Source organism: Dinoponera quadriceps, unplaced genomic scaffold, assembly GCF_001313825.1.
Source record: "Dinoponera quadriceps isolate SergipeBrazil2010 unplaced genomic scaffold, ASM131382v1 scaffold5021, whole genome shotgun sequence".
Taxonomy (NCBI): domain Eukaryota; kingdom Metazoa; phylum Arthropoda; class Insecta; order Hymenoptera; family Formicidae; genus Dinoponera; species Dinoponera quadriceps.
The window spans coordinates 2,013,150-2,040,241 of record NW_014560366.1 but is presented as its reverse complement, the minus strand read 5'-3'; the positions used below and the strand labels follow the sequence as shown (position 1 = coordinate 2,040,241).

General features: G+C 41.1%; 4 protein-coding genes across 7 annotated transcripts in view; 2 read left to right on the top strand and 2 right to left on the bottom strand.

Annotated features, from left to right (window-relative positions):
* Positions 1–35: 35 nt before the first annotated feature.
* LOC106750741 (retinol dehydrogenase 13-like) lies at positions 36–2,893 on the top strand. 2 transcript variants are annotated; one of them, XM_014631273.1, is made up of 6 exons: positions 36–67; positions 1,423–1,588; positions 1,738–1,846; positions 1,952–2,266; positions 2,418–2,625; positions 2,703–2,893. In XM_014631273.1, the coding sequence occupies exons 2-6, from the start codon at positions 1,430–1,432 to the stop codon at positions 2,806–2,808; spliced, it is 897 nt and encodes a 298-aa protein (XP_014486759.1). In that variant the 5' UTR covers positions 36–67; positions 1,423–1,429; the 3' UTR covers positions 2,809–2,893. The 2 variants fall into 2 exon arrangements, with proteins under 2 accessions (XP_014486759.1, XP_014486758.1); XM_014631272.1 differs by lacking the exon at positions 36–67 and adding an exon at positions 764–1,150.
* An 85-nt stretch (positions 2,894–2,978) lies between these two features.
* LOC106750740 (retinol dehydrogenase 13-like) lies at positions 2,979–5,355 on the bottom strand. 2 transcript variants are annotated; one of them, XM_014631270.1, is made up of 6 exons: positions 5,081–5,355; positions 4,119–4,384; positions 3,927–4,031; positions 3,495–3,704; positions 3,217–3,427; positions 2,979–3,150 (listed from the first exon to the last, which is right to left on the bottom strand). In XM_014631270.1, the coding sequence occupies exons 1-6, from the start codon at positions 5,188–5,190 to the stop codon at positions 3,024–3,026; spliced, it is 1,029 nt and encodes a 342-aa protein (XP_014486756.1). In that variant the 5' UTR covers positions 5,191–5,355; the 3' UTR covers positions 2,979–3,023. The 2 variants fall into 2 exon arrangements, with proteins under 2 accessions (XP_014486756.1, XP_014486757.1); XM_014631271.1 differs by having other exon boundaries at positions 5,157–5,355.
* Positions 5,356–6,131: 776 nt separating this feature from the next.
* Positions 6,132–9,588, top strand: LOC106750793 (U3 small nucleolar RNA-interacting protein 2). Of its 2 annotated transcripts, none has more exons than XM_014631372.1 (8): positions 6,132–6,292; positions 6,486–6,601; positions 6,697–6,803; positions 7,458–7,685; positions 7,833–7,948; positions 8,026–8,222; positions 8,325–8,665; positions 9,297–9,588. In XM_014631372.1, exons 1-8 carry the CDS (start codon positions 6,242–6,244, stop codon positions 9,530–9,532), a joined length of 1,392 nt encoding a protein of 463 aa, XP_014486858.1. In that variant the 5' UTR covers positions 6,132–6,241; the 3' UTR covers positions 9,533–9,588. The 2 variants fall into 2 exon arrangements, with proteins under 2 accessions (XP_014486858.1, XP_014486859.1); XM_014631373.1 differs by having other exon boundaries at positions 6,264–6,352.
* Positions 9,589–9,684: 96 nt separating this feature from the next.
* The window catches only part of LOC106750794 (ephrin-B2), a 63,953-nt gene continuing 46,545 nt past the window's right edge, over positions 9,685–27,092 (bottom strand). The window contains exons 3-5 of the mRNA XM_014631374.1: positions 26,623–26,923; positions 23,138–23,452; positions 9,685–20,996 (exon numbers count right to left, since the gene is read on the bottom strand). Coding sequence (XP_014486860.1) covers positions 20,848–20,996; positions 23,138–23,452; positions 26,623–26,923 — 765 coding nt within the window. The 3' untranslated portion in view covers positions 9,685–20,847. The remainder of the gene's footprint in view (positions 20,997–23,137; positions 23,453–26,622; positions 26,924–27,092) is intronic.

Here is a 27,092-nt window from a genome sequence, read left to right as displayed (position 1 = left end):
TAAAAATGAGGCATTGTTTGAAATGCAAGGCGGAGTCTTATCCTGGATGTAACCGCAGTTTTCACTCGTAAGAAAGTACAAATACATAACCTCAAATAATTATATGTTATATTTTCCTACATCTAAAAAAATATGTAAATGTTGTAGGCTACCGAAGGATGTAGATATAAGGCGTAAATGGTTGAATATACTTCAACTACCTTTGTATTTTTAAGTGAAAACAGCATATATTTGCAGTGAGCATTTTAGCAATGACAGTTTCTTTGAATTGGATGGAGAAAAATGTATAGCTATATCGTCGTTGGCGCGGCAGCCAATCCCAGCGCGTGACTAGAAAGAGACAGATAGGGCATCCATCTCTCTCTTTGCCTCTATGACTTCCACTTACAGGCTTGTTCCCTCTACTCTTATATCTCTATGCTTGTTCCCTCTATTCTTATATCTCTATGTATGTCGCTGTCGGATGCGTGGTCGATGCTTCAACGAGAACTCACTTCTGAAAAATAAATTCTCTCATTGGACCATCGGCTGCGTTCCGACATCCGACTCCGGCATACGACGTATTGTAAAACAGGCCTAACGCTCGTAACGACACGAGAGTCATTCTACCTTTGTTTCTCATTGGATGTTGAATAAAGATAGAATGATGCTCGCGTCGTTGCGAGCGTTAAATGGAATCTGTCCTATGGAAGGATTCTTTACCCCTACTAACGTTTTTAAAAAAAGACGGAATGGTACCCGTACAGCAACTATCTCTTTTTATTTTCTGACATGTTCGAGCAAAGGGAAATGTTGAGACCGAACGGTCTAATTATTATACGCCTATGGTCCGAACACATTACGGGAATAGGATTCACTTCGTGTTGCAAATGCTTCGAAGCACCGTACAGACCAATCATATTCTTGAAAACGTTTGCAACTTCAAGTAGATCGACCCTACGTATCGTTCTCGAACATACCGATTTGCACGTGTATTACGGCTTGGTTGTAATCTTCGTTACACTCGTATATTGCCGAATTACATCATCTAACAACTATTGCTTACTAATTATTGGATTCGAGACAGTAATTCAGGAATAATGCATTGGAAGAAACGTCTTTTTTACATTGCTGCTGGGACGACTACCGTCTGCGTGGCATTCCTGACAAAGTAATATTGAACTCGAACCCTTTTCGATTTCATAGTACTATTACTAATTTTCTCTTTCTTTGTTTTCGCATTTTGACATGAATATTGACGACAATCTGACATTGCAGTATTAAAAAATGTAAACTGCAGGAATATTTTTTGAATCTTTCTCTCATGTGTTACATGTAATATGTATAATTCTAGTGATAACGTTTCGCCGGTATATAGCATATTTTTCTGGATGTTTTATTTTTCTGTTGCAAATGTTAAAAGTGATCATATTGATGTTGCAGAAGTTACATGGGAGGTCCAAAATACGAGGGAGAGAAAAAGTTGGATGGCAAAACTGTCATTGTGACTGGAGCTAATACTGGTATTGGATATTACACAGTTAAAGAAATGGCCAGGTGTAAGGCTAAAGTTGTCATGGCATGCAGGGATATGAAGAAATGTGAAGAGGTATATATATTGTAGCTAGTATCTAGCTTACAAATCGGTCTGTCTAAATTCAAGAATGTAACATGAATGTATGATATTCTTGTATCCGTTATTGTTATAAATTACTGTTTTATAATAATTTTGTATCGATTGATTTTATTTTTAAACAGGCACGTCGAAATATCGTAATTCACACAAGAAACAAGTATATTTATTGTAGAAGATGTGACTTAGCATCTCAAGAAAGTATTAGGAAATTTGCTGAACGATTTCAAAGAGGTAAATGTCATCTATAAATATACTAATCTATAAGCTTTCTTCTTATATACTTATAGATATTTATATGTAATGTTTATCTGTAATTATGTTTCACATACATTATAGAATTTGATCAACTTCATATACTTATTAACAATGCTGGTATAATGAGATGCCCCAAAAGTTATACCAAGGAAGGTATTGAGATGCAACTTGGAGTGAATCATATCGGACACTTTTTGCTCACGAATTTACTCCTAGATGTCCTGAAAAAGTCTGCACCATCTAGAATTGTAAATTTGTCAAGCGCTGCTCATCAGGCAGGTGAGATAAACATGAAGGATTTAAATAGTGACATTGTATATGATCCTGGCAGGGCTTACTCGCAGAGTAAATTGGCCATTGTGCTTTTTACTAAGGAGTTAGCAGACAGATTGAAAGGTAATTCAACAATAATTGCATAATTTTTACCTTTATATTTTAACTACTCTTTTATTTCTACATATTAACATATTCTACATATTAACTTATTGTAACCAATCAACTTATTACTGTAACTAAGATGCTTTTCACCTTTCAATGCTATTCTCAGGAACCGGTGTTAGCGTATATGCTGTCCATCCTGGTGTAGTCGATACGGAAATAATTCAACATATGCCTTCACTGACCAACATTTTCACAAAAATATTTCTGAAACCCTTCGCTTGGCCGTTTATCAAATCGCCTGACCAAGGGGCACAAACCGTTTTATATACAGCATTGGAACCTAGCATTGCGGATTCTTCTGGCAGTTACATCGAGTTAGTATTCAGAAGAATTTAACTAAGTTAAATAATAATCAAATTACGAATATGATACTTCATTATTTTGCTTGCAGTAGCGACTTCTCAATCGCAGAAGTGGCGGAGAGTGGCAAGAATAAAGATCTGGCGAAATGGTTGTGGAAAGTCAGTGAGTCATGGACGAAGCTAAATATTACATAATTACGTGCGTATAGTAAAGACATACACATCTGTTAAATTGTAGTTCCATTTTAAATATATACATATATATACATATATAAAATTTAAGTTCCGATATACCCTTTAATTTTATTCCTCGAATTTATCACTTATTTCGTAAAATATTTAAAATGTTTATATAGCTAATTTATGTGCTGATAATGTATAGAATGTAGAGCGAGATATATGTCTTATAATCATTCTTCATGATTAATTGGAGATTCGTGCACATAAGGTTTCACTAATATAAAAGACTTGGTATACAGTTCTTCCGCCATTATATCGTCGACAGCACTGACCGACGGTGTCTGCACTTGGCAATCACTGAGTAAAGATCATGAAAAATCAATTCTTTCTCTTAATTGTATTTTGAATAGCACATGAATTTACCTGAAATATTTCCCAGAATGTTCCCTTAATTCTCTATTCACAGCCACGTAAACGGCAGTTTGGGCACCTTGAACGGCACTTTTTAGGAATAACCACATCCACGGCTGCATTATCAGTTTGATCAAGAATGTCGAATTTAATGGCGAATATCGCATGTGCCTCGTGCCTCTCACAATGCCGGGATTTACAGTGTTAATCGTGACATCCGTGTCTACGTGTTGGAACGAATTAATTATTATTTCGTCATTTCTATCAAACACGATCGTGTTTGGTGTCACCTCTCAATAATTTGCTCATGTGTCTCGCCATCAAGATTAACGCCAGTTTGCTTTGACCGAAAGCTTCCCTCGCAGTAAAGTTTCGTTCCAAATTCAAATCCTCCAGGTGCACAATACTGATAGTGTGCGCTTGTGAGGAAACGTTTATTATCCTGCTTTGTCTAGCTGCACGTAGTTTCGGTAAGAGTAATTGAGTAAGTAAGAAATGACCTGAAAGAAGGATTATACAATATCTCTGAAGATATTCTCCATATATTTCAAGAGAAGTTTCTCTCGAGTTTATTATTATTAATACATCATATACATATTGATATATTAGTATTACTTTATTATTAATAGACCAGTAATTTGAAATATCAATATAATATTATTATCATGTTCATATTTGCAGAGATTATATTGAATGTAACATCGATGTTGTGTGTAGCTTACCCAGATAATTCGTTACAAAATGCATTTCGAATCCTTCTGTAGTTTTTTCGAACGGATGGAAAACAATTCCAGCATTGTTCACCAGTATGTCTATTTTTTCCACGCCTGTACAAGACGGTAATGTCAAGTGTTATATCGGTGGACGATATTAATATTTGAATACATTTAAACACCTCTCTCTTTCTCTTATACCCAACTGGTCGACAAAACTCTGTACGTTCTTCAGCGAGGAGAGATCGATCGCCTTAACTTCCGCATTTTGTCCGGACACATCTCGGATTTGACACGCCACTTTTTCTCCGGCTGCCACATCTCTTACGGCTAAGATAATACGACCACCTCTGCGACCCAATTCTAAGGCGATTTCTTTGCCGATTCCACTGGAAGCGCCGGTGACGATTACGACCTTATCATCGATGCGATCGTCACTCGGACACATAGAACCGCCCATATACATTCTAAAATTATATATTATTTTTTATGCAATTTCAAGATGTCCAATGTAGTCCTTGATGTATTTTTACTTTGTGTCTCGTATTTAACTTTTTTCAAATAAATATTTGAATTTAATTTTTTACTCAAACTTCCCATACAATTAATACAAATAATACAATTAATGGTTTTCTTTAAATGAAACCACGTTTTTATTATTTATAAAAAATATGTTTCATAAATATTTTTGTATGTTTATTTTAATTTTTCTCATATATAATTTTTTTAGATATTTGGATATTTACGAAATATTTAATGTCTATATTTAACGTCTATATCGCACAAAATATATTAACCCAAATAGCACACAAAATTTATAAAATATTTTGTGCAATATAGATATTAAATATTTTGTAAAATATTCAAATATCTAAGAAAATTAGATATGAGAAAGATTAAACTAAACATACAAAATTATTTATAAAACATATTTTTTATAAATAATAAAAATGTGATTTCATTTAAGAAAAACCATTAATTGTATTATTTGTATTAATTGTATGGGAAGTTTGAATAAAACATTTTATTCAAATATTAAATAATAAAGTTAATTAATACAAAATTACCATATGAAATAACACACACACACACACACACACACACATATAATTTTATATTAATTAACTTTATAATTTCATGCTCATCACAACGCATGTACACACCTTATCACAGTGATTAATCCAACACACAAGCTTATTAGATAAGGCCAGAGAGAATCGGGCAAGGGATTAAGCTTACGTAAAATTCCGTCATGTTCATCGTACGAATCCATTCTTTTATATGTTTATATTTATATATTTTATTATATTATATTTTATATTTTTATATTTATATTTTTTTAACTAAAGTAAAGTTGTTACTGACAGTGAGTAAAGTCTATTGCGGTTACTATGCTTACACTAACGCGATGTTCTACAAGAGCGAACGCTGAAATAGATTCGTGGGGAAGAGGTACGTTTAATAGATCCCGATTACTTCTAATTTTTAAAGACCGGACATTGTATTTAAGGCTCCTGGTCCCTCGCTGCAACTATCCTTGTTTGATGACGTCAGAAGCGAGAAGACGCATGTCAATAATTCTTGCGTTTTATGTTCAAATAAAAAGATATACTCATAAAATGACACTTGTGATCGATTCAGTACACTTGTAAAATTGTCCGTACACTTTTCTTTTATTCAAACAAACAATAAATAATCGTAAAATTAACATTAACAAAATCATGAGAAAAAAGATTAAGATGAATGGTTCCATGTCAAACTAATTATGAATGAATGAATACGGGCCCATATGTTGGATATCCTGTTTTATCCAACAGAATAATGACATAGGAGCCATATACAAGGTTCCATAATGTATGTATTAATAGCAATTTTTAACAGGGAAAAGTAAGTACTTCATACTTCGCGCTGTATTTTCACTGAATAATGCGGTTCCTATGTATGATTCTGTTGGATAGAACAAGGTAGCCAATATATAAGCTTGATCCACTAAATCTAGTTCGGGACGAATAAGTGGAACTGAGCGCATGTTTAGAGAAAAATTGAAGGACCCTAGGAAATTCTCTATCCAACAGCCAATCAGCACATCCGACAATGCTCGTCATATGACGTGTGTACCAGCCTTAAGCCTGTTCTAGAATAGTCGTCCGTTGGAGTCGGATCTCAGGACGCAGCCGATGGTCCAATGAGATGATTTATTTTTCGAAAGTGAGTTTGTGTGTATTCTGCATCTATTGAACACAATCGCTTGTGCCATGTGGTTTGACTGATTAAGGATTGCTAGTAAAACTCTGTATTAATTTCGTTTATTTTTCATTTTTATCATGTCGTTTTTTATAAAAAATAATCGGGGAGGTGGAAGAGTAAAACGTAAGGTAAAAATTTAATATTTTTTCCTTTTTAAAAGAAAATATAGCGCCCTTCTCTACCTGCAGGTTAGAATTAAGTTTGTACAAAGTAGCATGATGTTTGGTATTTTTTCTATTTTTATTAGCTTTGAAAATAAAAATTATATTTCATGTAAAGTAATAAGGTAGATTTTTAAATATTTTATAATATTTTTATTAGTTCAATGGTGGTCCATCTATGTCGAAACAATCAAAGAAAATTGCAAAGAAGTCTATACCTGATGATGATGAAAGTATCGCGAGTACAGATGAAGAGTTTGCAGAAAAAAATTTAAAGTAAGTATATGATGCATCTAATTGATAATTGAATATGTTAAAAATATACATAGATAATGATATTCAATAAAAGAGATAACAATTTTATCTTACAGAGATAAAGCTAAAAGATTTGAAAGCGAGAGTGAGGAAGAAGAAGAAACTGCACAAGAAAAACGTATAAGACTTGCAAAAAAATATATAGAAGCAATTGAAAGAAAAGGTAAGGCGAATAGAATATTTTTATAGTTTATTTACAATATTTTGAAAAGAATAATAAAACAAACGTCAAAGTTTTGTTGATATCCAATCAATAGAAAGAACTTATGGATTAATTAAAACTAATATATAGAAAACTAATATGTCAGAATTCATAGTATATGAAATTACTTTAAGATAACAAGATTATATTCTTAATAAAATTAATTAATTGAATTAATCTTACTATATTAAAATAATTAAAACCAAATATTGCAAAGGGGAGATGCATCGTATTTCTAAAGTAGTGGTTTACGTTGGTGGTCTGGACGAGGTTGACTGCTGTGTTTTTGGTCATAATTTACGCTGATTTTGAATATCTTGATAGTGTTACGCCTGAATATTTACTTGACTTTTGCTGATTTTCAAATAATAACGGTTTTTTTATGTTTGTACCGCGACATTGACACTGTGAGATTGTGTACCACTGAGGAGGGTTTAGACAAGGACCGAAATGTTTGGTTTTAATGCACTAAGATTTATTAAAATTACTTTGACTTGAATATAGTCTTGCTGCTTTAAAATAATTGCACTATGGATTTTGTGCACTGGCTCTAATTGTCTCATAGGTCCTTTATTGAGTAACATTTATGTATTAAGATTATTTTCTATGTTACAGAAAAGGATAGAGAAGAATATGAAGAAGGTGCAGTTTCACGGAGGCTACGTGAAGAATATTTAGAAGAGAAAGGTCGATTAAGGAAAACTATAGCAGCAAATTATGTTGGCCACAAAGATCTTATTTCATTAAAATGTAAACAGCATAAATTGCCTATCACCTGTATTTGTCTTTCAACTGATGGAAGTGTATTGTACTCAGGAGCTAAAGATGGGAGTATAGTTAAATGTAAATTTATGGATTTATATAAGTTCATCTATATAAGAGAATTAAGTAGATAGAAAAGATATTTAAGACAACTATTTCATTTTCTAATAATATCAATAAATTATACATGTGTTCATATCTTTTGAATTTAATTAATGCTATTTCTAGGGTCATTAAAGACAAATACTAAATTAATAGCCCTTAAAGGTAGAAAAGGGAAGACAGAAGTCACTTTAAGTTGTTACGTACAATGTTTAGCAATTAGCACAGATGGAAAGTTTCTGGTAAGTTCAAGTAAAAGTTATCCTTTATTTCACATCGTGTGCAACAGGTTAACATGTAAAAATTCTCTTCATTGTAGGTTGTGGGAGACAAACGCTGTAATGATATAAAAATACTTTGTGGCGATACTCTGAAACATATAAAAAATCTACAAGGTCACAGAGGTTCAGTGTCTGGATTAGTATTCCGCAAAAACACTCACACTTTGTACTCCGCTTCCACCGATAGGAGTGTAAAAGTTTGGAATCTGGATGAAATGGCTTATGTTGAAACTTTGTGAGTGATTTCGCTAACATGATTGCACGCATTAGACATCATTATTTTTCATCATTTATTTTTCCATATTACCTCTCACTAATCATTATGTTCTCTTTATAGCTTTGGACATCAAACTGGCATCACGTCTATCGACGCGCTTTCGCGAGAACGTGCTATCACGAGCGGAGGTTTTGACAGTAGTATTAGGATATGGAAAATAGTCGAGGAGTCGCAGTTGATATTCCACGGACATAACGATAATCCTATCGACGAGGTTAAACTTATTAATGACGAAAATTTCTTCAGCTGTAGCAACGATGGACAACTCTGCGTCTGGAGTTCTTTGAAAAAGAAGCCATTGTGCTTGGTAACGGAGGCACACGGAAAGGATAAAACTAATAACCAACCGCTGTGGATTTCAAGTATTGCGGCGTTATTAAATACAGATTTAGTGGCATCAGGTACGTAATTATATAGACAGTATAGATCTTTTAGTATATTGTAGATATTAACGTTTATTAATGTATAGTATAAATATAGATATTAACAGGGTGTCTGACAAAACTTGAAATTTTCAGAGAATTTGTTTAATTAAGACAAATGTTTAATAGATTTATAAAAATTGTATTTTGTACCAGTTATGTATTATTATATTATATATAATTTTACATAATTTTTTGTTAGTAACTTTCGCAAATAAATTTTTTTAATTTTATGTTATATAATTGTTATATAATATGTTATATAATATTTATTTTTTTTTTAGTTTCTACAGTCTTTCAAAATTTCTTTCAAAATTTCTTTCAAAATTTATCAAATATGATCATTGAAACTCAAGTAATTCTTAATTTTATTTTATGATTTATAAACTTTTGAATGGAAAATATTAAAGACTGCACAATAAATACATATTTATTTGCAAGATATATTTAAGAATATTTAAATTTTATCTGAAATTTTTAACAATTGCCCGGAAGCTCGGGGAATTTTTTTCGGGTTTGGCTGAACACCTAATCTCGATTATCCCCTGATTATCTGCATTTTTCTTCAATATTGTTTATAATGTTCTCCAATATTGTTTATGACTTTCAGGCTCGCAAAATGGCAGCATTAAATTGTGGCAGTGCGGGGAAGGATTTAAATCATTAAATCTGCTGTTCGAAGTTGAAGTGCCAGGTTTCATAAACGCACTCGCTTTCACACCCGACGGAAATCACCTTATTGCCGGTATCGGTAAGGAACACAAAAACGGTAGTTGGTGGCGAATAGCAAGCGCGAAAAATTGTATTGTCGTTATACCATTAATACATAATGAGAAATATAAATAATTGAGTTAAGATCGTTATGTATATATATTTTTTAATAAATAACAAATATACAAGAAGTTCGTCTTTTCGGCCACGTTGAAAACGACGATGACGATGGTGTGCTGTGATGTGAATGAAATGAAAGAAATATTGGTCCACAGTACAAGTATTTATTTATTCTGTACAAAAGTTGAGTTATAAAATATTATGTTCCTATTTTAGGTCTTGTTCTTAGTTTTGTATACCATGCCGTCTTGAGTACGTTCGTATAATAACAATATCGTCGTAATGGAACGCTCGCGTTCGTCCGCGAGTCGTTTCCCCACGGTTTTCGTCGTTCGAATCGAATTCCCCAGCGAAATATCCATCACGTAAAAACGGGACATGCGCGCGTCGTACCGGCGACAGGGAAACGACTTCCCGGCTCCCGATCCCCCGGGCGATCGCCAGCGTTCCGCCCGCGCGAATCCTGGGCTCTCACCGTGTACATATAAACCAAACCGACTTTTTAATCCGCATATTTATTCGAGTCAACAAACAGTACAGCGAGTGTACGCTACTTCTTGTGCATTCTTGCGATAAGTTTTCAAACGAGTGCGATATATAGGCCTTCCTTATGGTGGGGTTGGGCGCACACCACCCTTTCGTCGTGTCATTTCTCCCTTTTTTTCCTCTCTCTCTTTCTTTCTCTTTTTTTCACCGTGGTTCGCTATCTTTCTGCAGGCCGTGAGAGTGCTGTTCGGTGCGTTGTCTCCTTTTCTCCCCGAGGTCCTCAAGCGACATCGTCTTTCGCGGATACGCTCGATCGAATCTCTCCCTGTTCCTCCGCAAGCCAATTTCCACGACGCGGACTCCAAAGCTTTCTCAGCGGGTCTCGTTTGTTTCTTTCTCTCTCCACGCCTCCCGTTCTTCTTTCCATTCGCATGACAATGACGTTGAATTCGTCACCGGCCTTTGAGGCAGCCGGTGTGTGTAAATCGGCGCGCTTCTTTTCTATTTCTCAGAGGCCGTACGTCCCTTCGTGTGCCCAGCTGATCACATCAGCCGAACTTTCCCCAGTAAGTTCTCTCATCTTGGAAACCAGCCAGATTGATCAAAGTATCGACGCTTTTTAATCTAATAATAAACGAGTCTCGCGTTCGACAGGACCGCTGACAAGAATCTGACAACGCTCTTTTTCCAGCGCTCGAGGCGGAGTTGGGCGTGCCCCAGGTAGAACAGAAAGCCACGATGACAGCGAAATGATTATCGAAACTCATTTTTCGATCATTTCCTCGTCATTTTGACGTCATCGTCATTTTCTGTTCTACCTGGGGTGTTATTTCGCGCTTCTCCTGTTCGGCAAATCACCTATTTTACTGGTTACGGTTTCGGTCTCATTTGTTCTTTCGTATCATTTCACGATCGAGATGCGTCGTCACTTTATTGCACAACAATCGAATCAAGAGAGCGACTTCTTCTTTTTCTTTCTTATTATTATCCAACCCAGTAAGCAAGAAACATTAAATCAATCTTTTGAAACATTGATTTTATGTGAATATATTACAAACATTTTGTAAATGTTCCAAACTGTTGCTTATTTTTAACTGTTACTTACTAGGTAATATGATATTCCTAAATATGAAAATCATAGTGAAATATTATTTTCAACGTTTGGGCCAAATATTGTTAACAATGACGTTGTACACAAGATTAAAAATTACATATTTAAAAACGTTATAAAATATCACTGAAACAACGTCGTGTTAATGATTTCTTGTTTACTTGGAAAGCAGCACAGTTTAGTTGGTTAAATGTTACCCAACATTTAGCCAGGGTGTTGGATTCACGAAATATTTTATCGCCCAAGTCTCCTCGATATACGCGCATATACATAGCTCGGACAATTCTCCGACGTCGTCGCAAAAAGAAAACGTGATTACAATGATCTCGAGGAAAAACGCGTCTCTTTGATGCGTTCGACGCTCGTTGTATGTTAGATATGGATCGGCGTTAGAAGAGATATAACATTCGTGCGCGTTCGTCGACCTAGAAATTATCGAACAGACGTGGCAACATAACTCTGCGTGAGTATAATTGCGATTAAATTACACGTGCAACGCAAAACACGATAAACTAAACTATTACACGCAGAAGAGCGCATGTTACGCGGCCGTGGTAGCTCTTTTGCTTATCGCACAAATTCTTACGTGACAGTCGATAGACATTTTACATCAGCAGTCAAGTGATAATAATTTATGCTCGATTGACATCAGTCGATTACATTACCACAAAAAAAGCGAGTCTCGCCTAAGCATGTTCGTGTAAAGGAAAGTAGAAGGCGACGGTGTCCGGATTCACATGTCGATGAAAAATCTGATCGAAATCATGCGTAAATTAATGTTCGACTTGATATTTGTAAGACTTCACGATATCTAGAAGATATCCAGTAAGCAAATATTAAATCAATCTTTTGAATTCGTTAACAATAATATGGTATACAACATGAAGAATTACATATTTGAAAAGATTACATGTCATAAAATATCATTGTAATGATGTTGTGTTAATAATTACTTGCTTACTAGTTTATATCATATCCATATCAAGTTGATGTTATATAGAATAACGATTCGATCTGGATATGATATCAATAGGATCTTCAATAATTGGTTGACACCTATATGATGTCTTTTACATACCACATAGCTAAATATTAACAGAAGGTCACGAGGATCTGTAAGATCGCCAATCGTAGCGCCGATCTTCTTTTACATCAAAGAAAAATTAGTAGTTGTCAAATCGAATAATCCAAAAAATCAATCATCGATATCGAATCGATCATCGACTGTGAACCCAAGTAGTTTTACACATGTGTGCGAAATATATTCGTCGGCGGATACTCCTAAGATTCTATCAGGGTGAACTTAAAATTACACCGACATTATATCGCGCTTCTCAATAGATCATCACGATAGATTACCGTAACGCTTGAATATATAAAATCCGCCTCCAGGGGAAACAAGTGGCTCGTCAATGAACAATTCGTTGTTTATAGAACGCACGCGGTATCAGCGCGCTGAATAGCGTCGAGACGTCGTTTGTTATTTACGGGACGCGCTGAAAAATTACTGGCCTTTTCATCGGGATTATTATTTCTTGCTTCGCCTGATTACTCGCAAGCGGATATATTTAACGTTGCATTACAAATTGACGACAACGGTCGTATGTGGCAGTTTATTTCCGGGAATAGCTCTTTTTGTGTCATACGGGTAATTGTCAGTCGGGCAGTCGATTATGGTTCGTATGATGTACGAATGAAAAATACATACTGCATTCGCACTGCCGGATACAAAATCGTTTGAGCTCTCGGTAATAAATGTTCCTCTAATGTCAGATTCAGCAACAATAATAGAGATACGCAGATATCTCGAATTTTAATTCGAAATATTCCTTTCAGGTGCGAAGATCTCTTAGGCCCCTCTCCTCATGCTACACGCGCGTAAAAATCAAGCTCGATTTGAACATATTTAATTGAAACTTGCTTAAGATTCGCTCGATTAAAATAAGAAGAGGACAAGTGCGTAGGAACGACTTTTAGGTCAACAAGAGCCTCAATATTTCCGTACTCCTTCCGTCGGAGTGTCGCGCGAGATTTTCCGAGACCGATATGTATAGTTAAGTAAATGTACGTATAGTTAAAGTAATTGAGTTTATAACAGAAATCACTCTACCTATACGACGTGATGTTCTTTCTTATGCAACAACGTCTGTCTCTTATTTGTGTGTTACGATAGAATTTATATGCCTCATGAAACATGAACTTCCTCTCGCAGAAATTTAAGACAATTCCCGACCGACTTAGAGTCGAAGAGCAGACTAGAGAACTTGCATTACCGAAGTGACGAGCCTAGGCTAGCACTGTTATACATACGCTGTTATTCGTCCGCGATTTATACGACACGAGTGGAGCAGATCGTACGTATCTCGCGCATCTCGACCAGCTTCTTTGTACTAACAGCAGGATCATCGAGCGGGACGGTTCGCCTTCCGAAGCGCGAGCACTATCAATCCATCCTGAACTGTGTGGAAGTAATCGGCGCACGTGCACACGTGGAAAGAAATTGTGAACATCTATACATGAATATTAACCAAGAAAGTCGTTACTCGTGGCTTAGAGCTCCGTATGATTTTAGATTGATACTTGAATATTCGTTGCGTCGACATCGAAAGCGTCATTCTTCAGAAATGTTCAGAAAAAACGACCCAGCGAGAAACGAACTATTGAATCGACGTTAAATCGACGTCGATTTCATGTCGAAACAATCGAAATTACATCGTATCGACATTGATTTGACATTAATTTGACGTTGATTCGATGTTCATTTCTCACTGGGAGATGGGTACAAATTCCTGAAAGGCGATAAGAAATCGATCGGACGCGATTGACGTTGTTCTCGGAAGGACGGAGCTACCATCCGCTGTCCTGATCCTCGCTTCCGGACTTCCTCGACAAACAGAGACGATTCGCGCCAAGGTACTTCGGAACAACAAAATACGATGCGGCTGATTTTCCCCGGCCCGATGCACGCGTTTCTTCTTCTTTTTCTTTCTTTCTCTCTCTCTCTCTCTCGCTTCATTTTTTCTTTTTACATTACTTTCGTTTGCCATCGATATACTTCGCTATATATCGACATACATATAGAATATACTTACATAAATTGTGTAACACCGACGAGCCTACGCTTACGCATAGGACCACGTACATCTTGCCCGCCTCCCTATCTGTTTTCGCTCTTTCTCTCTCTCTCTCTCTCTCTCTCTCACACGCATCTTGCACGCGTGGCGTGCACATCGCGTTTACATGAACAAGTAGCATTTTTTTGTTTTTTCTTTTAGATACATCGTGTGCTTCGCCTTACTTTCGCGCTCTTTTTCTCATGTTTTCTATTTTACAATCTCTCTCTCTCTCTCTTTCATCTATTTTCATTCTCTCATTCTCTCTCACTCTCGTTCTCTCACCTACCACGCGTATATGTGTGATTTCCCGTTGCGTCGCAGCACAGAATTCCTCGCGACAGTTCCCTATGTGTTTCCTCCACGTGTGATGTTAGGTAATGTGTTTCGTGTTTTCTCTGCGCGTCTCATGGTCTTTCTCCCTCATTCTTTCTCAATCTTTCTCTCTCTCTCTCTCTCTCTTTCGTGAAAAATTCGTTCACGCGCACTGTCACGTACTGTTGCATACAATTTCTTCTCCTATTTCTTCTCTCTTTCTTATTTTTTTGGTGGATTATGAGTTTTCTTCCTGTTTTTTTCCTTTCTTTCGTCTTCTGTGGCTGCTTGTTTAAATACTATTTCGCTATAATGGACTACCGTTATGAACGCTACACTACTTTGTATTGTATTGTAATACTTCGTAATGAACGACTGGTACTGGTACTGAATGTGCATACTGGTGAACACGCGCAATCTATAGGGTCCCGTTCCAAGGATACCATACGCGGCGCGGCCGCAAGAACGACGAGCGCTCGTTAACGAGCCTTACCGGCCCGGCGAGACGGGGATTTTTAATTAATATTCCGATATCACGGACGCGTGTTACGTCGCGTTTCATTATTCATGGGTTGCGTCGCGCGCTCGCCGTTAAATAATCGTGCCCGAACGAAAGCGTGTAACGCGCGTCACGAGAGACAGATAATTGCGCTGAAAATTCGCCGGACTATATATGTGTGTATGTGTGCGACCAGATTTGAAACTAACGCAATTCACGAATCTTGTTAGCGAAACAGCGTGGTCGACGTCGGGATGAAATCTGAGGAAGGATCAACCAGTCCGCGTTACTTCAGTTTCTCATCCTTTCCCGTTGATTAGTTATACCGCGTGTGCGGACTGCACACCGGTATTCTCTCGACTTGAACGAACACCGACGATGGATTCTCCGATTGAGTCTACAGCCGGAAATGTATCGGACGATTTCCAACAACTGTCGTGAACTTGTTCATTCTCGACGTTATATACGACGCAGCTATAATCGAGCCGCGAATTCGGTTATGCGATAATCCGTAGTCGCGTTGCGGGATTTAGTGTTCTTCGGCAGTTGCTTTGAAACAAGAGAAAATATGAGGGAAATCGAGAAGACAACAAGCCGATAAGCGTACCGTCGACTGGTCCATCATTTCATCGAGCGGAGCGCCGCATATGCTAGCCGTGACATCGAGAGTGTATGGATCCTGTACGCTCCGGTTACAAAATAACACATGCAACGTGAGAAATCACGATCTGGCTAAGTGTCGCTCTTTGCACTCGAACGCTTCCTGTTTAATTACTCTCGTGTGTATTTCCTCGGTTACGAATAATTTAATCGTAGTTTACAATTAACTGCTTTGTGTCCTCCATCTTGTTAAAAATCTTAGACATCAACATACATTCACATTTTTTTTTTTTTATAATAAATCGTTATTAGAAACCTATCTCGTTATTCACTATGCATTTAATATAAATTTCATCGTGTTACCGCGTTATTAATTGTTAATTTGTTTATTTACAAGAGACGTACCTCTACGAAATTCACTTTACCCTCGCTCTCATTTTACGTTAATTCATTCATTCATCAAATCGCGACCGGGTGTACCGTCAGCGCGGCGAATATATACTACCCTCGATCTCGAGAAGAGAGGAACAAGTCTTTCTTTCTTTCATTTTCTCTGTTTCCTTTTTCCTTTCAAAAAAACGCGCGTGAGAATGCGCACGGTGCCTCTCGCGCGTGTTCCCTTTCTTTCTCCTTTCAAGAGACGGGGAGAGGCACCCGCGCGCGCTTCTCGTTGGGCAACTTTTTCCCTGTACTTGCACACGCACACGAGTGGGATGATTACGTAATTAAGTGGCGTGTTACCGAACGTAATGACAGACGTGACAGACGGGGGAAACTCAGGTCTCCTCTCGGAATGGACGTGAAGCGTATCCTGTTCTTTTTTCCTCTTTCTTTCCCTTCTCCTTTTTTTACCTCATTTTTTTCTCCCCGTAATCCTACATCGGACGTTCGTTTATTTACACATGTAAATCGTATCAATAAGTCCACGGGTCGCATGGACGACATATAGAATCTGACTCGTTACGGCGGCACAGATTTTCGTGTGTGCGCGAGCACACGTTATACGTTTCTCTTTCTCTCTCTCTCCCTCCCTCTATTTACATACAACTCTGAACAAACAAACCCACCGGATGCGTCCTATCTGTGTTGTTAGAAAAATACTTCATTTTTTTTTCTGTCTCATAGGCGGCAGGACGCCTCACGTCTCACGACGGCGATGGATGATCGTGGTGGGTGGATTAGCGGAGATGCGGATATGGGCGACAGAAAAGTAACGAAAGAAACGGGGAAAGAAAATAAAAAGAAATGAACTTGCAGTGAGTGACCTTGTCTATTTTCTATCGAATAGTTCGAGACTATATTATTGTTATAGTGTATTCGCTTATCGTCCGCGCGAGTGAGTGCTATTCACTGTTGAATCCACGCGCGCGTCACTGCGACGTCGCTCATTTGCGCACGAATGAACGAGCGAGCGATTGATCGATTGGGATTTTACCTTTCTACTTCTATTTCATCATCTGCCCGAATTCTCGCAACCGGCGATCTCGTGATACGATTCTTGAAGACGCAATTGTCCGCGGCAAACGTAATGCAACGCGAGCGTATTCATTCGCAAAACGAAACTTGAGGTCACATACGTAATTTTTTTCTATTAGTTTTAGGTTTTACCGATTACCCTGGTCGGAGAAAATATCCGAAGGCACCATCGATGATCTTCTTGCGAGAATATTCTTTATGATCATCGATGGTATATGAGGAGTAATGAGGGGAGGCAATGTTACGACAATGGGTAGTCCCCCGGCATAACCTCGATTATTACTAACGATAAGTATCCATTCGCGCGGTGATCGATATTGTCGATGTAGCGATTGGCATATATTTGTCAACAGCTACGTCATGAGGTTTCTGTCGGAAGGATTCAACCAGGGAAATCGGCAATGAATATTCTCGTAACACAAGCAAGTCCTAGGCATCATCTATTATGGAAATACTCGCAAAAGCTTTCCGGTCGGAATCGCTCAATTATTCCTTAGATTTCTATTGTGTTTTTTAGGGACGATTCCGATCGGAAATCTTCCTGAACAGGGCACCTATTACGAACTTGTTCGGAATCTTTTAGTTATTCCTTAGATCTTCTCTTGTATTTCATATAGAATAATTGAGCGATTCCGATAGTCCATAATACGTGCCCAGTTCCATCATATGTGTGACCAGATTACGAGAAAATCCGCGTGTCTTGTCAGTAAAACAACTCAAGAACGTCATTTAACGTTTAAGAAAGCGCGCGTCCTGCGTCGGATGGAATCGTGAAAGATTCGCTGGCGCCGGGATCGAGCACGCTCGCTCGCTCGCTCGTAATTGCGCGAGACGCAAGTAGTGAGAATACAAAATGACAGACAGGCGAACGAACGGACGACAGGACCGACGTGGATGGCGGAGGCGTGCGATACTTAGGCTTACAATACTGCAGCGGATAACATTATGCAGGCGTCGCTGACTTTCCGCCGTGTTCGTGATTCTCGGCCGATCGTAATCATTCGCTCTCGCGGTCGACGCAAGTGAGGGGACGATGAATCATGAATGAACTTCCGAAAGCGAGTCGAACCATACAGCGGGCGACCTTCGCGCGCAAGGACTCCCATTTCGCCATCCGAGATTCTAAATAGGGGATTATCTCTCCCGTCCTCTCTCTCTCTCTCTCTCTCTCCCGCGCGCGCGCTCTCGTTCTCTCGCACGCACACATGCACGTACGCACATACTCATTCATTCATTCATTCATTCATTCACGCATCCTCCTCTCGCCACGGTACTCGGTTCCCGCGGGATACTTCGTATTTACAATAATTCGTTAGTGCAGTCGCGCTCGAGATTTTCCCTTGTGACCGACACGAACGAAAAATCACCGCTTCGTTTTTTATTCTCGCGTGTCGAGTCCGCGCGCACGCGTGCACGTGGGCCGTCGCGCGCGCGTACACAGAGCCGCGGGATGTACCCGGCGCGATCGATCTCACGCACGTTCGACGCACACGAAAATACCGCGTGAAAAAAATGAATCCCGTGGGGCGCGCGGCGAATGCATGAAACGCGTGTACACGCGTGCGTGCGATGGTACGCGCGCGGGCACGCGCGAGTCTTTTGCCTTGCAGTCGAAAATAAATAAAATAATAAACAAAGAAACGTGGAACACAAAGGCAATGAATCGGAAACACGATCGAATGGCCAATTGATTGATTGATTGGATCTGCTAATAACGATGGATCGACGCGCCATTCGCGCTTGACATTCGGAACGGAATCGAGCAACTGGGGGAAACAACAAACGACAAGGGCTGCACGGGGAGGGGGAGGGGGTCGTTCGTGCCGCTTCTTCTCCCCCCTGGCGGTTCACGTTAATTTGTTCGCTATTAAATTTGATATTTCACTAGCAAATATAGAATATCGAGTGTTTGAATATTCGTAGAGCGTAATAATAGCGGATAATAAATATAATACAGATCTATAGATAGAAGTCTCGGTATGGTACAGCTATTATACACATCTGTCTTACTAGCTTCGCGACTCAGTCTCTCGCTCGCTCGCTCGCTCGCTCGCTCGTTTTCGCCGTGCTGCCTTTCCTGGCCAACAGGGTTCGAATCAACGGCGCACGCTAGTCTCGTTGATTCGTGACAATAATTAGACTGTCATAGTGGCAGAAATCCGCACGAGTTCATAGCTCGTGTCGCGCGATCGCGCGACGCTTTGTCCGCCGAGCACGTGGGCGGGCGCCGAAGTCACGTCGTCGTCGCGATCGCATAACACACTCATCTCTCTCGACACGCACACGCTTTCTCTCGCTCTGACATCCATACGCGCTCTCTCATTTCACATATATATATATATATTTTTATATGTGTGTGTGTGTGTGTGTGTGTGTGTGTGTATAAGATTTACCTAGAAATACGGCACTCTTTCTTAAACCTCCTCGACCCCCCTCGCCGCCGAGGCGGGCCCGGAGCCACTTGTACATATTCATTAGGAATTTATTTACACGCGTGCTAACTATCCTACTCACGATCTCGCACGCGAACTCGAATGATCCTTCGTCCTCGGCGTCCTTCGATTGGGCGACCGGCCGCTCTCGGTCGTCCGACCTGGCTCCGCGCGAGAGATACGATTACGACGCGATGCTAATTCTTCAGCGACTCTCCGCGAGCCGTCGTCCGATCATCGAGGAACTACGTCGCGCCGACGACTTCGAGTCCAAGTGTAGTAATCTACGAGGTCTACCGGCGATTTGAGAATGACCCGCGACCGGAACTCGCCCCCGGGACTCATCGGTTACTACCGCGCTGGTCGCGCCGCCGAAAACGTTCAAATGATTTTCAGGTACTCTTTTCTCGAGGCCGCGCGGCGCGCTCGGACGATCGCGCGAAGCGAGGAACGATACTCTGCATGTGTGTCTGTCTCTCTCCTCGCCGACCCCGAGCGAGGACCCCTTAACGAAGGACCGTTCGTCATCGATGGCCGAGCTCACGCGATATTCCTCATCTCGAATGAAGGGTTCGCGACATTTGAATCAGAGAGACGCGATCTGACGGATTCGCGTAGCCCACTAATATGCGCTTAGACGTCCCTCCTATCTCTTTCTCTTGTACATACCGTCTCCTCTCGCTCGAGGATACTTAGCACGCTGCCACGACTCCCGCTCCCGTCTCGTATTCGAATAAATACCTACAGTTAGCGTAATGATAAGAAGGACAACCAATACGACTACCATTTATAGTAGTGATAATAGTGGGCGTGTACTATAAGTAGTGTCTAATAGTAGCGTATCTCCGTCTTTTTTCTCCGCTTTCTCTCCCTCTTCCTCCTTCCTATCATCCCGCCCTCGGCGTCGTCTTCGTCGTCCTACGGACATTCCGCCCTGGGAACTCTCCGGGTTCGTTAATAGTTAATATGGCGTGCGCCGCTCGTGTGTCGTGCGTGTTTTTTCTTTCGACGTGTCTTTTTAGCTTGCCGCCGACCTTCGTCCTTTTTCTCTCTCCTCCCCCTCCCCCCTCTCTCTCTCTCATTCACTCCTCTTCTCTATCTCTTCTCCACTGTCTTCTCTCTTCTCTACTCTCTCTCGAGTCGGCGCGACCGTGGATCGTGCGTGTCTTACGATCGAGGGACGGCCGAGGGGCGCGCATGTTGCGCGCCTCTCAAGAAATCAATTAAACGTAGGATAATCACAGAAGAAGGGGTTGCGACGCATGGGATATACGTTCTCGTACGTGGCCGTTGTCGCTTCACCGCAGCAGCTGCAGCAGCAACGCGCTCACCAGCACGCTGCCCGTCGCCAGGATCATGCTCTGCGCGTACCGGAATTGCGAGCTCGCGCCGTTGTATGTCAGCTCTTCGTTCTTCACCACCTCGTTCGGATGGTCCGAGTACTCCTCTGCGAATGAGAAAAATGAGAAAATCAGAGTCAGCCATCGGAGTTCTCACTCTTCGACGACATAAGGTCCGTTCTTTGTTGCTAAACACTTTCGAAACTTAAAAAGAAACAAGTATACAAATAGCTGTGACTTCGTGTGAAAAAAGAAAGAGAACTAGCGCAAGCTAGTGCAGCCAGTTCAGCTATAAAGAACAGACATGTATTTTAAAGTTTCAAGATTAAACTGTGAAAAAAAAAGAAACGATGGTTCTTTGGAAAGAAAATGGAAGGGTGGGAAAAAGGAAAATTCATAGGTATCTAGCGCCACGATCTAGTTCGGGTTTAAGTCACACTTCAAAAAAGAGGATAGGTAGAAATGACATTTTCCTAATATTTTAGATACTTTCATCCGAGAAGATCGCTCTCGAGCAACGTCGCGATGTCAAGGTCTGAATAGAAATCAGTTCGTGAATGGGGATTATGTTGAGAATGTTGAGGTTCGCCGGAGGATATCCTTCCGCGAACGTTCGGCTAGCATCTCAAATTTTAACGATTATTGTGCTCGGAGGAGAAAGCAAGAGAAGAGAAGAGAAGAGAAAGAGAGAGAGAGAGAGAGAGAGAAAGCGGCGAAATTCTTGGCAATTCCAAGTCGACACCTCGGGAACGTGTATTCCCTATCGTGCCGTGTCTCGGAAACACGGCGCGTTAATGGCTGAGCGGCTATCCGCGCGGCTTATCGGCGAAATGCAAATGCGCGCGTACGCAGCGCATTTAGAAGTCAAATTATCGTATACGTCGATGTAAAGAAGGGCGAGCAATGCAAGATCGACAGATGGCTTTCGGTCAGTTTTCATCTGATCAGATCTTGACACCACGCTTCGCCGGCTCTCCACCTGGCGTACACGAAAACTCACGCGTTTTTATAGCGTATATTTAGCCTTACGTGCGCCGGTCTGATTTTTATCTCGAACAGATATGCGCGATTTTTAATGGGGGTCAATGAGCGAAACTCAGAGCTTTAATTATATATTAAAAAGACTATTAGATTTTCGTACATAAGTTGAATATGTCTCACAATTCAAACGGTTATTTATAGTTAAACGCAACGATAAGCGAACTCTTTCATTTTCAATGAAAAAGAAAAAGAAATTAGAATTAAATTATAAAGAAGTTAGGAATCGAAAATATTATATGTTAAAAACGAGGTCTTCGTATTAGTTAAATATACCTCAGCATCCGAACGGTTATTTACAGTTAAACCCAACAATAATAAATTAGGCAAACTCTCTTACTATCAATGAAGGAAAGATTAAAACGAAATTGGAACAAAATTAGAACGGAATTAGGGAGAAATTAGAAATCGAGAATATCATATATTAAAATCTTCGTATTAGGTATGTCTCACAACTCGAACGACTATTTATAGTTGAACGCAACAATAGTCAATTAGGTGGACTCTTTTATCATGAATGGAAAGGAAATTAAAAAGAAATTAGAAAGCGAAGATACGGCACGTTAGCTGCACGGAATGAAATAGTCAACCGGAATGAATGAGCGAAGCATGATAATTCGGTAGAATAGAACTTACGACCGGCCAATAACTGGCGACGGTGATCATTATCATTTCTACTATAATTTAGCCCGGATCCCGAGGAGTAGGTAACGCGTAGCATTACGTAGATAATAGAAGACGGTTCGCCCGTCATAGAACGAAGCCCGGAGTAAATGCGTCAGGAGCAAGCGGCTGACGCGACGGACATTGCCGATGCTCCAACTGTCAATTAACGTCGATCTGCAATGACTGTTGATGATTACCGCGTGCTATACCTCGCGCGGCATCCGATGTGCGTGATTTAATTACGCCAGGTGCTCCTCCTCGAAGCAAAAGAAGACCCACGACAGACTAATCGAATTCCCACAAACTGTCCGATGACTCCACACATCTCGACCGGTATCGATGCGAGGTGATACCGGCGACCCGGCGATCGGGTCGAAAAATAATAAGAGAGGCAACAAAAGAGAAGCAGCGCGAAGGAACGTTCTCGAGCGATAATATTTCGTTCGGACAGAAAGGGCAGGCAGGCAGGCAGGCAGACAGAGAGAGAGAGAGAGAGAAAGAGACTGGACGCAACGGCGAAGTGACGACGTGGCGCGGTACGTACTGTTCTTCTTCTTCTGGCCGATCGAAGTCTTGGGCGGCGTGGAGGACGGCGGTCCATTGTGAATCGGCAGTTGCGGCTGATGCGGATGCGCGGGGTAGACGGCCGGCGGGGGTACGTGAGGCAGGGTCGGCGCCACCGTGACCGGCTGATGATGATCGTGATGATGATGAATGCTGCCCACCGGGTAGATTCGATCTCCGCCCTTGTAGACGCTCGGCGGCGGCGGCGGGGGCGGCAGTCCGGCGGCTCCGCCGCCCAAAATCGCGGTGCTCGTCGAGCTGCTGCTGGGCACGGTGCTGCTGGTCACGGCTACGGCTGGAAAACGGCACTTGGTGATTACGCGGTCCTCGCCCGTCCGTGAGCGGCGCAGGTGTCGAAGAATAATCGACGGTGGTTTCTTCGCCGGTTACGGCGCGACCGACCGGCCGTTACGGGGCCGCCGTTCTCGGAACGTCCGAAGAGAACGAGTCGCGCGCGAGCGAGCGAACGATGGGCCTTATTATAGAGCGGAAGGAAAATTCGTACCGTTACGTTGGAACGCGCCGGCTGCTTGAAATATGACGTTTGAATAACTTATCGTCGGATCGCGGGATTGAAGAGTACCAGAAGAAGTCGCTCGCGGTTTGTTTATACGAGCACTCTCCGGAAGGATCGCGCCCGCTTTACCGGACTATCGCGCGTGTCTTTAAACGCTGCTGTGGAGCGCACCCAAGTTGGAATCTGTTTTGGTGCCGTTGCAAGAGAGATTCACTCTTGTCTTCCTAATCAAAATTTATAGGATTCAACCGTTACCACCCTGCATATCTTCGAAGTATGAGTGACAGGGTAAAAAGGTTTCTTTTTGGATTTAGCATACAGGTTTGACTTGCGTTTGTTTAATATAAACATAATTTAATATCAAATATCATTTTGTTTAGATAAAAACGTTATTATTATTCCAGAATAAACCATGTTGTTTGATAGAAAAACGATATTATTTAAAGAAAATAATATTTGGTTTTTAATAAAAAAAAAATTTATTTCATTGTATATTAACCCTTTGCACTCGAGGGCTCCGGAGCGGAGCTATTTAAAATTTGTCTTCAAACTTGAGAGTAACATTTCTTTGGATTTAATAAAATTTCGCTAATTGAAACAAATTTGTCTTCGGGATTCGAGGAAATAATGGAATGTTTAATTCAATAAGCAGCGTTGTTTGCTTTCTCAAATAATATCTTTCTAAAAATATCTTTACGTTAAATAATATTTTTTTGTATTTTTATCCAAGCATTACAATAGTTGTAGAGGACAAATTTATTCGACAGAAGTTGCATTTATACCAATGGTCGTCACTTCGAGCATCTTCTGTTAATATAAAATTTCGTTCATCTTCATCTAGCAGTTAAGAAAATATTTTCCTCCCCCGAAGATATTCAAGGCGGAGTAACAGTTATCGCCCCGCTCTGTACAGCAGGCGTTCACGTGCGTGAGAAAATATCTTCTCGAGATACATTTCCAAATATTCGATTTCTCATCGATCACCCCCACGTCGTGACGCACGGCTCGGTGGTGTAACCTGCTAACCCCTTGGAAATAAAACTCGCGGCCGACGAACGCGCTCCCGGGCGATATAATTGTCTGGAAGTAGCCGCGCGCGCGTGCGCGAACTCCCCGACGTCTACCGTAGACGCGAGGTCGGCTCTCGCGCGCCGTGGAATCTTCAATACTCGAAATGCCGGGAAGAGAGTTCAGAGTTCCCGGCCGGCGAAATAGCTGGTCATTATGGCGCATGAATCGTCTCCGCCGGGGCAGAGGTGGTAGGAACGAAAGGGAGCGAGGCCTCAAGGGGAGAGGGGGGGGGGAGTAAGGGACGAAGGAACGGGAGGACGCGTCGAGAGGATGCTTCGGAACGAATTGGGGAGAGAACAGCGGGGTGAAATGAAACGGTAGAATTTATCGTGCCCCGGGACACGGCGTTGGTCACCCCGACCGCAACAAATGACGCACGGTAAGGATTATAATCGATAGGGATTATTTAAGAGAGGCGGCGGGACCGCGGACACACAGGGGAAAGAAGGACGGCGAGGAGAAGAGGGTGGGTAGGACGAGGACGACGAGGACGAGGAAACGAGCTCGCGAAGGACGGCGAGCGAAACGAACCACGCCGTCCGTTATGGTAGCCGCTCCTCACGTAACTGATTACGGGATAATGAATTTACGGAGGATTTTTCGCTTTCGTCCACGCGGCTCCCCTCCCTCGCCCGTTCGCATTCATTCTTTATTTCGCCAGGCCGCGCGTTTTCGACGGAGGTCGCGCGGAACGAGAAAGCGTGAAGAGTCGGAGAACGTGATTTACACGCGGAATGAAAAGGCGGTGTCCATCGTGTAAACGACGCCTGTAATTTCAGATTATGATAATTGAGAAATTAGAATATTTTAACTGCTCCGCGCGCGCAAGAATTGACTTCTTCTTCTTCTTCTTCTTTATGGGAAGAGCGTTTCGGGTGCAGCGGAGTACGCGGGTGCGCGCAATGCGATGCAAATGAGGAGAGAGCGCGAATAAGCCCGCGGAGCGAATCGACACGCCATTCGATTGCTCACGGAGGTTGAGGAATTTTCCACTTCTTACGATAATGGAAAGAACAAAGGGGACTCGCGGGGCGAGCGCGGGAGTGCGTTTCTCGCCCGAGTGTTCTACAAGTACACTGATAAAAAACTACAATTAATTTCGGCGCCAAAATATTTTATAGAAACATGCATGTAACCAAGTCGAAATTTTAATCCTATTTTAAGCGTAATTCAGTTCTACATTAACCCCGCTGTTCTGTTCGGATCTATTTAACCCGAAATAATTTTTATCTCCCCCCCCCCCCTTCCCCCGTTACATTTTTATATGGTGAGCGAACGTTCTAGCATTTCATAACTTTGTTTCATAGCTTAGTTTCAAATAAATGTTCTTGAGCTATAAAACAAAGTCTTGAAATGCCAGAACGCTTGTTCAAATCACAAAAGATAAAAATGTAACAGAGAAGTAAAAATGATTTCGAGTCAAATAGATCCAAACGGAACAGCAGGATTAGTGCTCCTCTAATGCTACAAAGAGAATTTAGTCAACATTTTAGACCTACATTGAGTCTTCAAATGGAGAAAACTTGGGCAATAACTTTCCATTTGTAATATCAGAAGAGCGCAATGGAAGACCTTTGAATACTTAACGTAGAACTAAATTAGACTTAAAGTGGGACTAAACTAAAATTTTGACTCGAATAAGAGTTATTATCACTGATACTATAATAACAGTAAAAAGATAATTTCTATTTTTACGGTTAAAGGGTACGTTTGACGCAGAAACCAACTATAATTTTCTATCAGCGTGAGAAAAAAATTCGAGTCATTTGCGATTGAAATGCCGAAGCGATTATCATCCGTAGAGCGGCCACATCAATCTTCGTAGCCGTCGAAATCCATCAGAGCCCGCAATGACAACGTTCAGACCGATTACTTACAGTTGTTACGCGACGTCGCCGACGAGGACGAGGCGTCGGCATCAGCGCAGCAGACCTTGAAGACAACCTTCATGTTGTGGCTGGTGCACCGGCCGCCGATGCGCCTGTGGAGATCGTCTTTGGACGAGGTGCTGATGAAGTAGTAATCGTGGCCCGGGAGGAACTCGAGACCACCGGGCTGCGGCGTGAACGGCCTGAAGGTGATGGTGAAGTACATCGTTCTTTGCGGCTTGTCGCAGACCGCTATTATCCGCGGACTGGGATTCGTTATCCGGCATGTCTCGTACTCCTCTTTGGACACCTGTAAAACGCCGAAGAGGAATCCTGCAGTGCGACAGTTGGCGACGACGGTGTATAATCGATCGGCGATGCGCGACGAAGCCTTGCGGCCTCAACCGTCGCGGCGACATTAATCGTTGATTGACCGCTGCGAAGGGTGGCGTCCGTCTTGGCGTTTACACCCCCCCCCC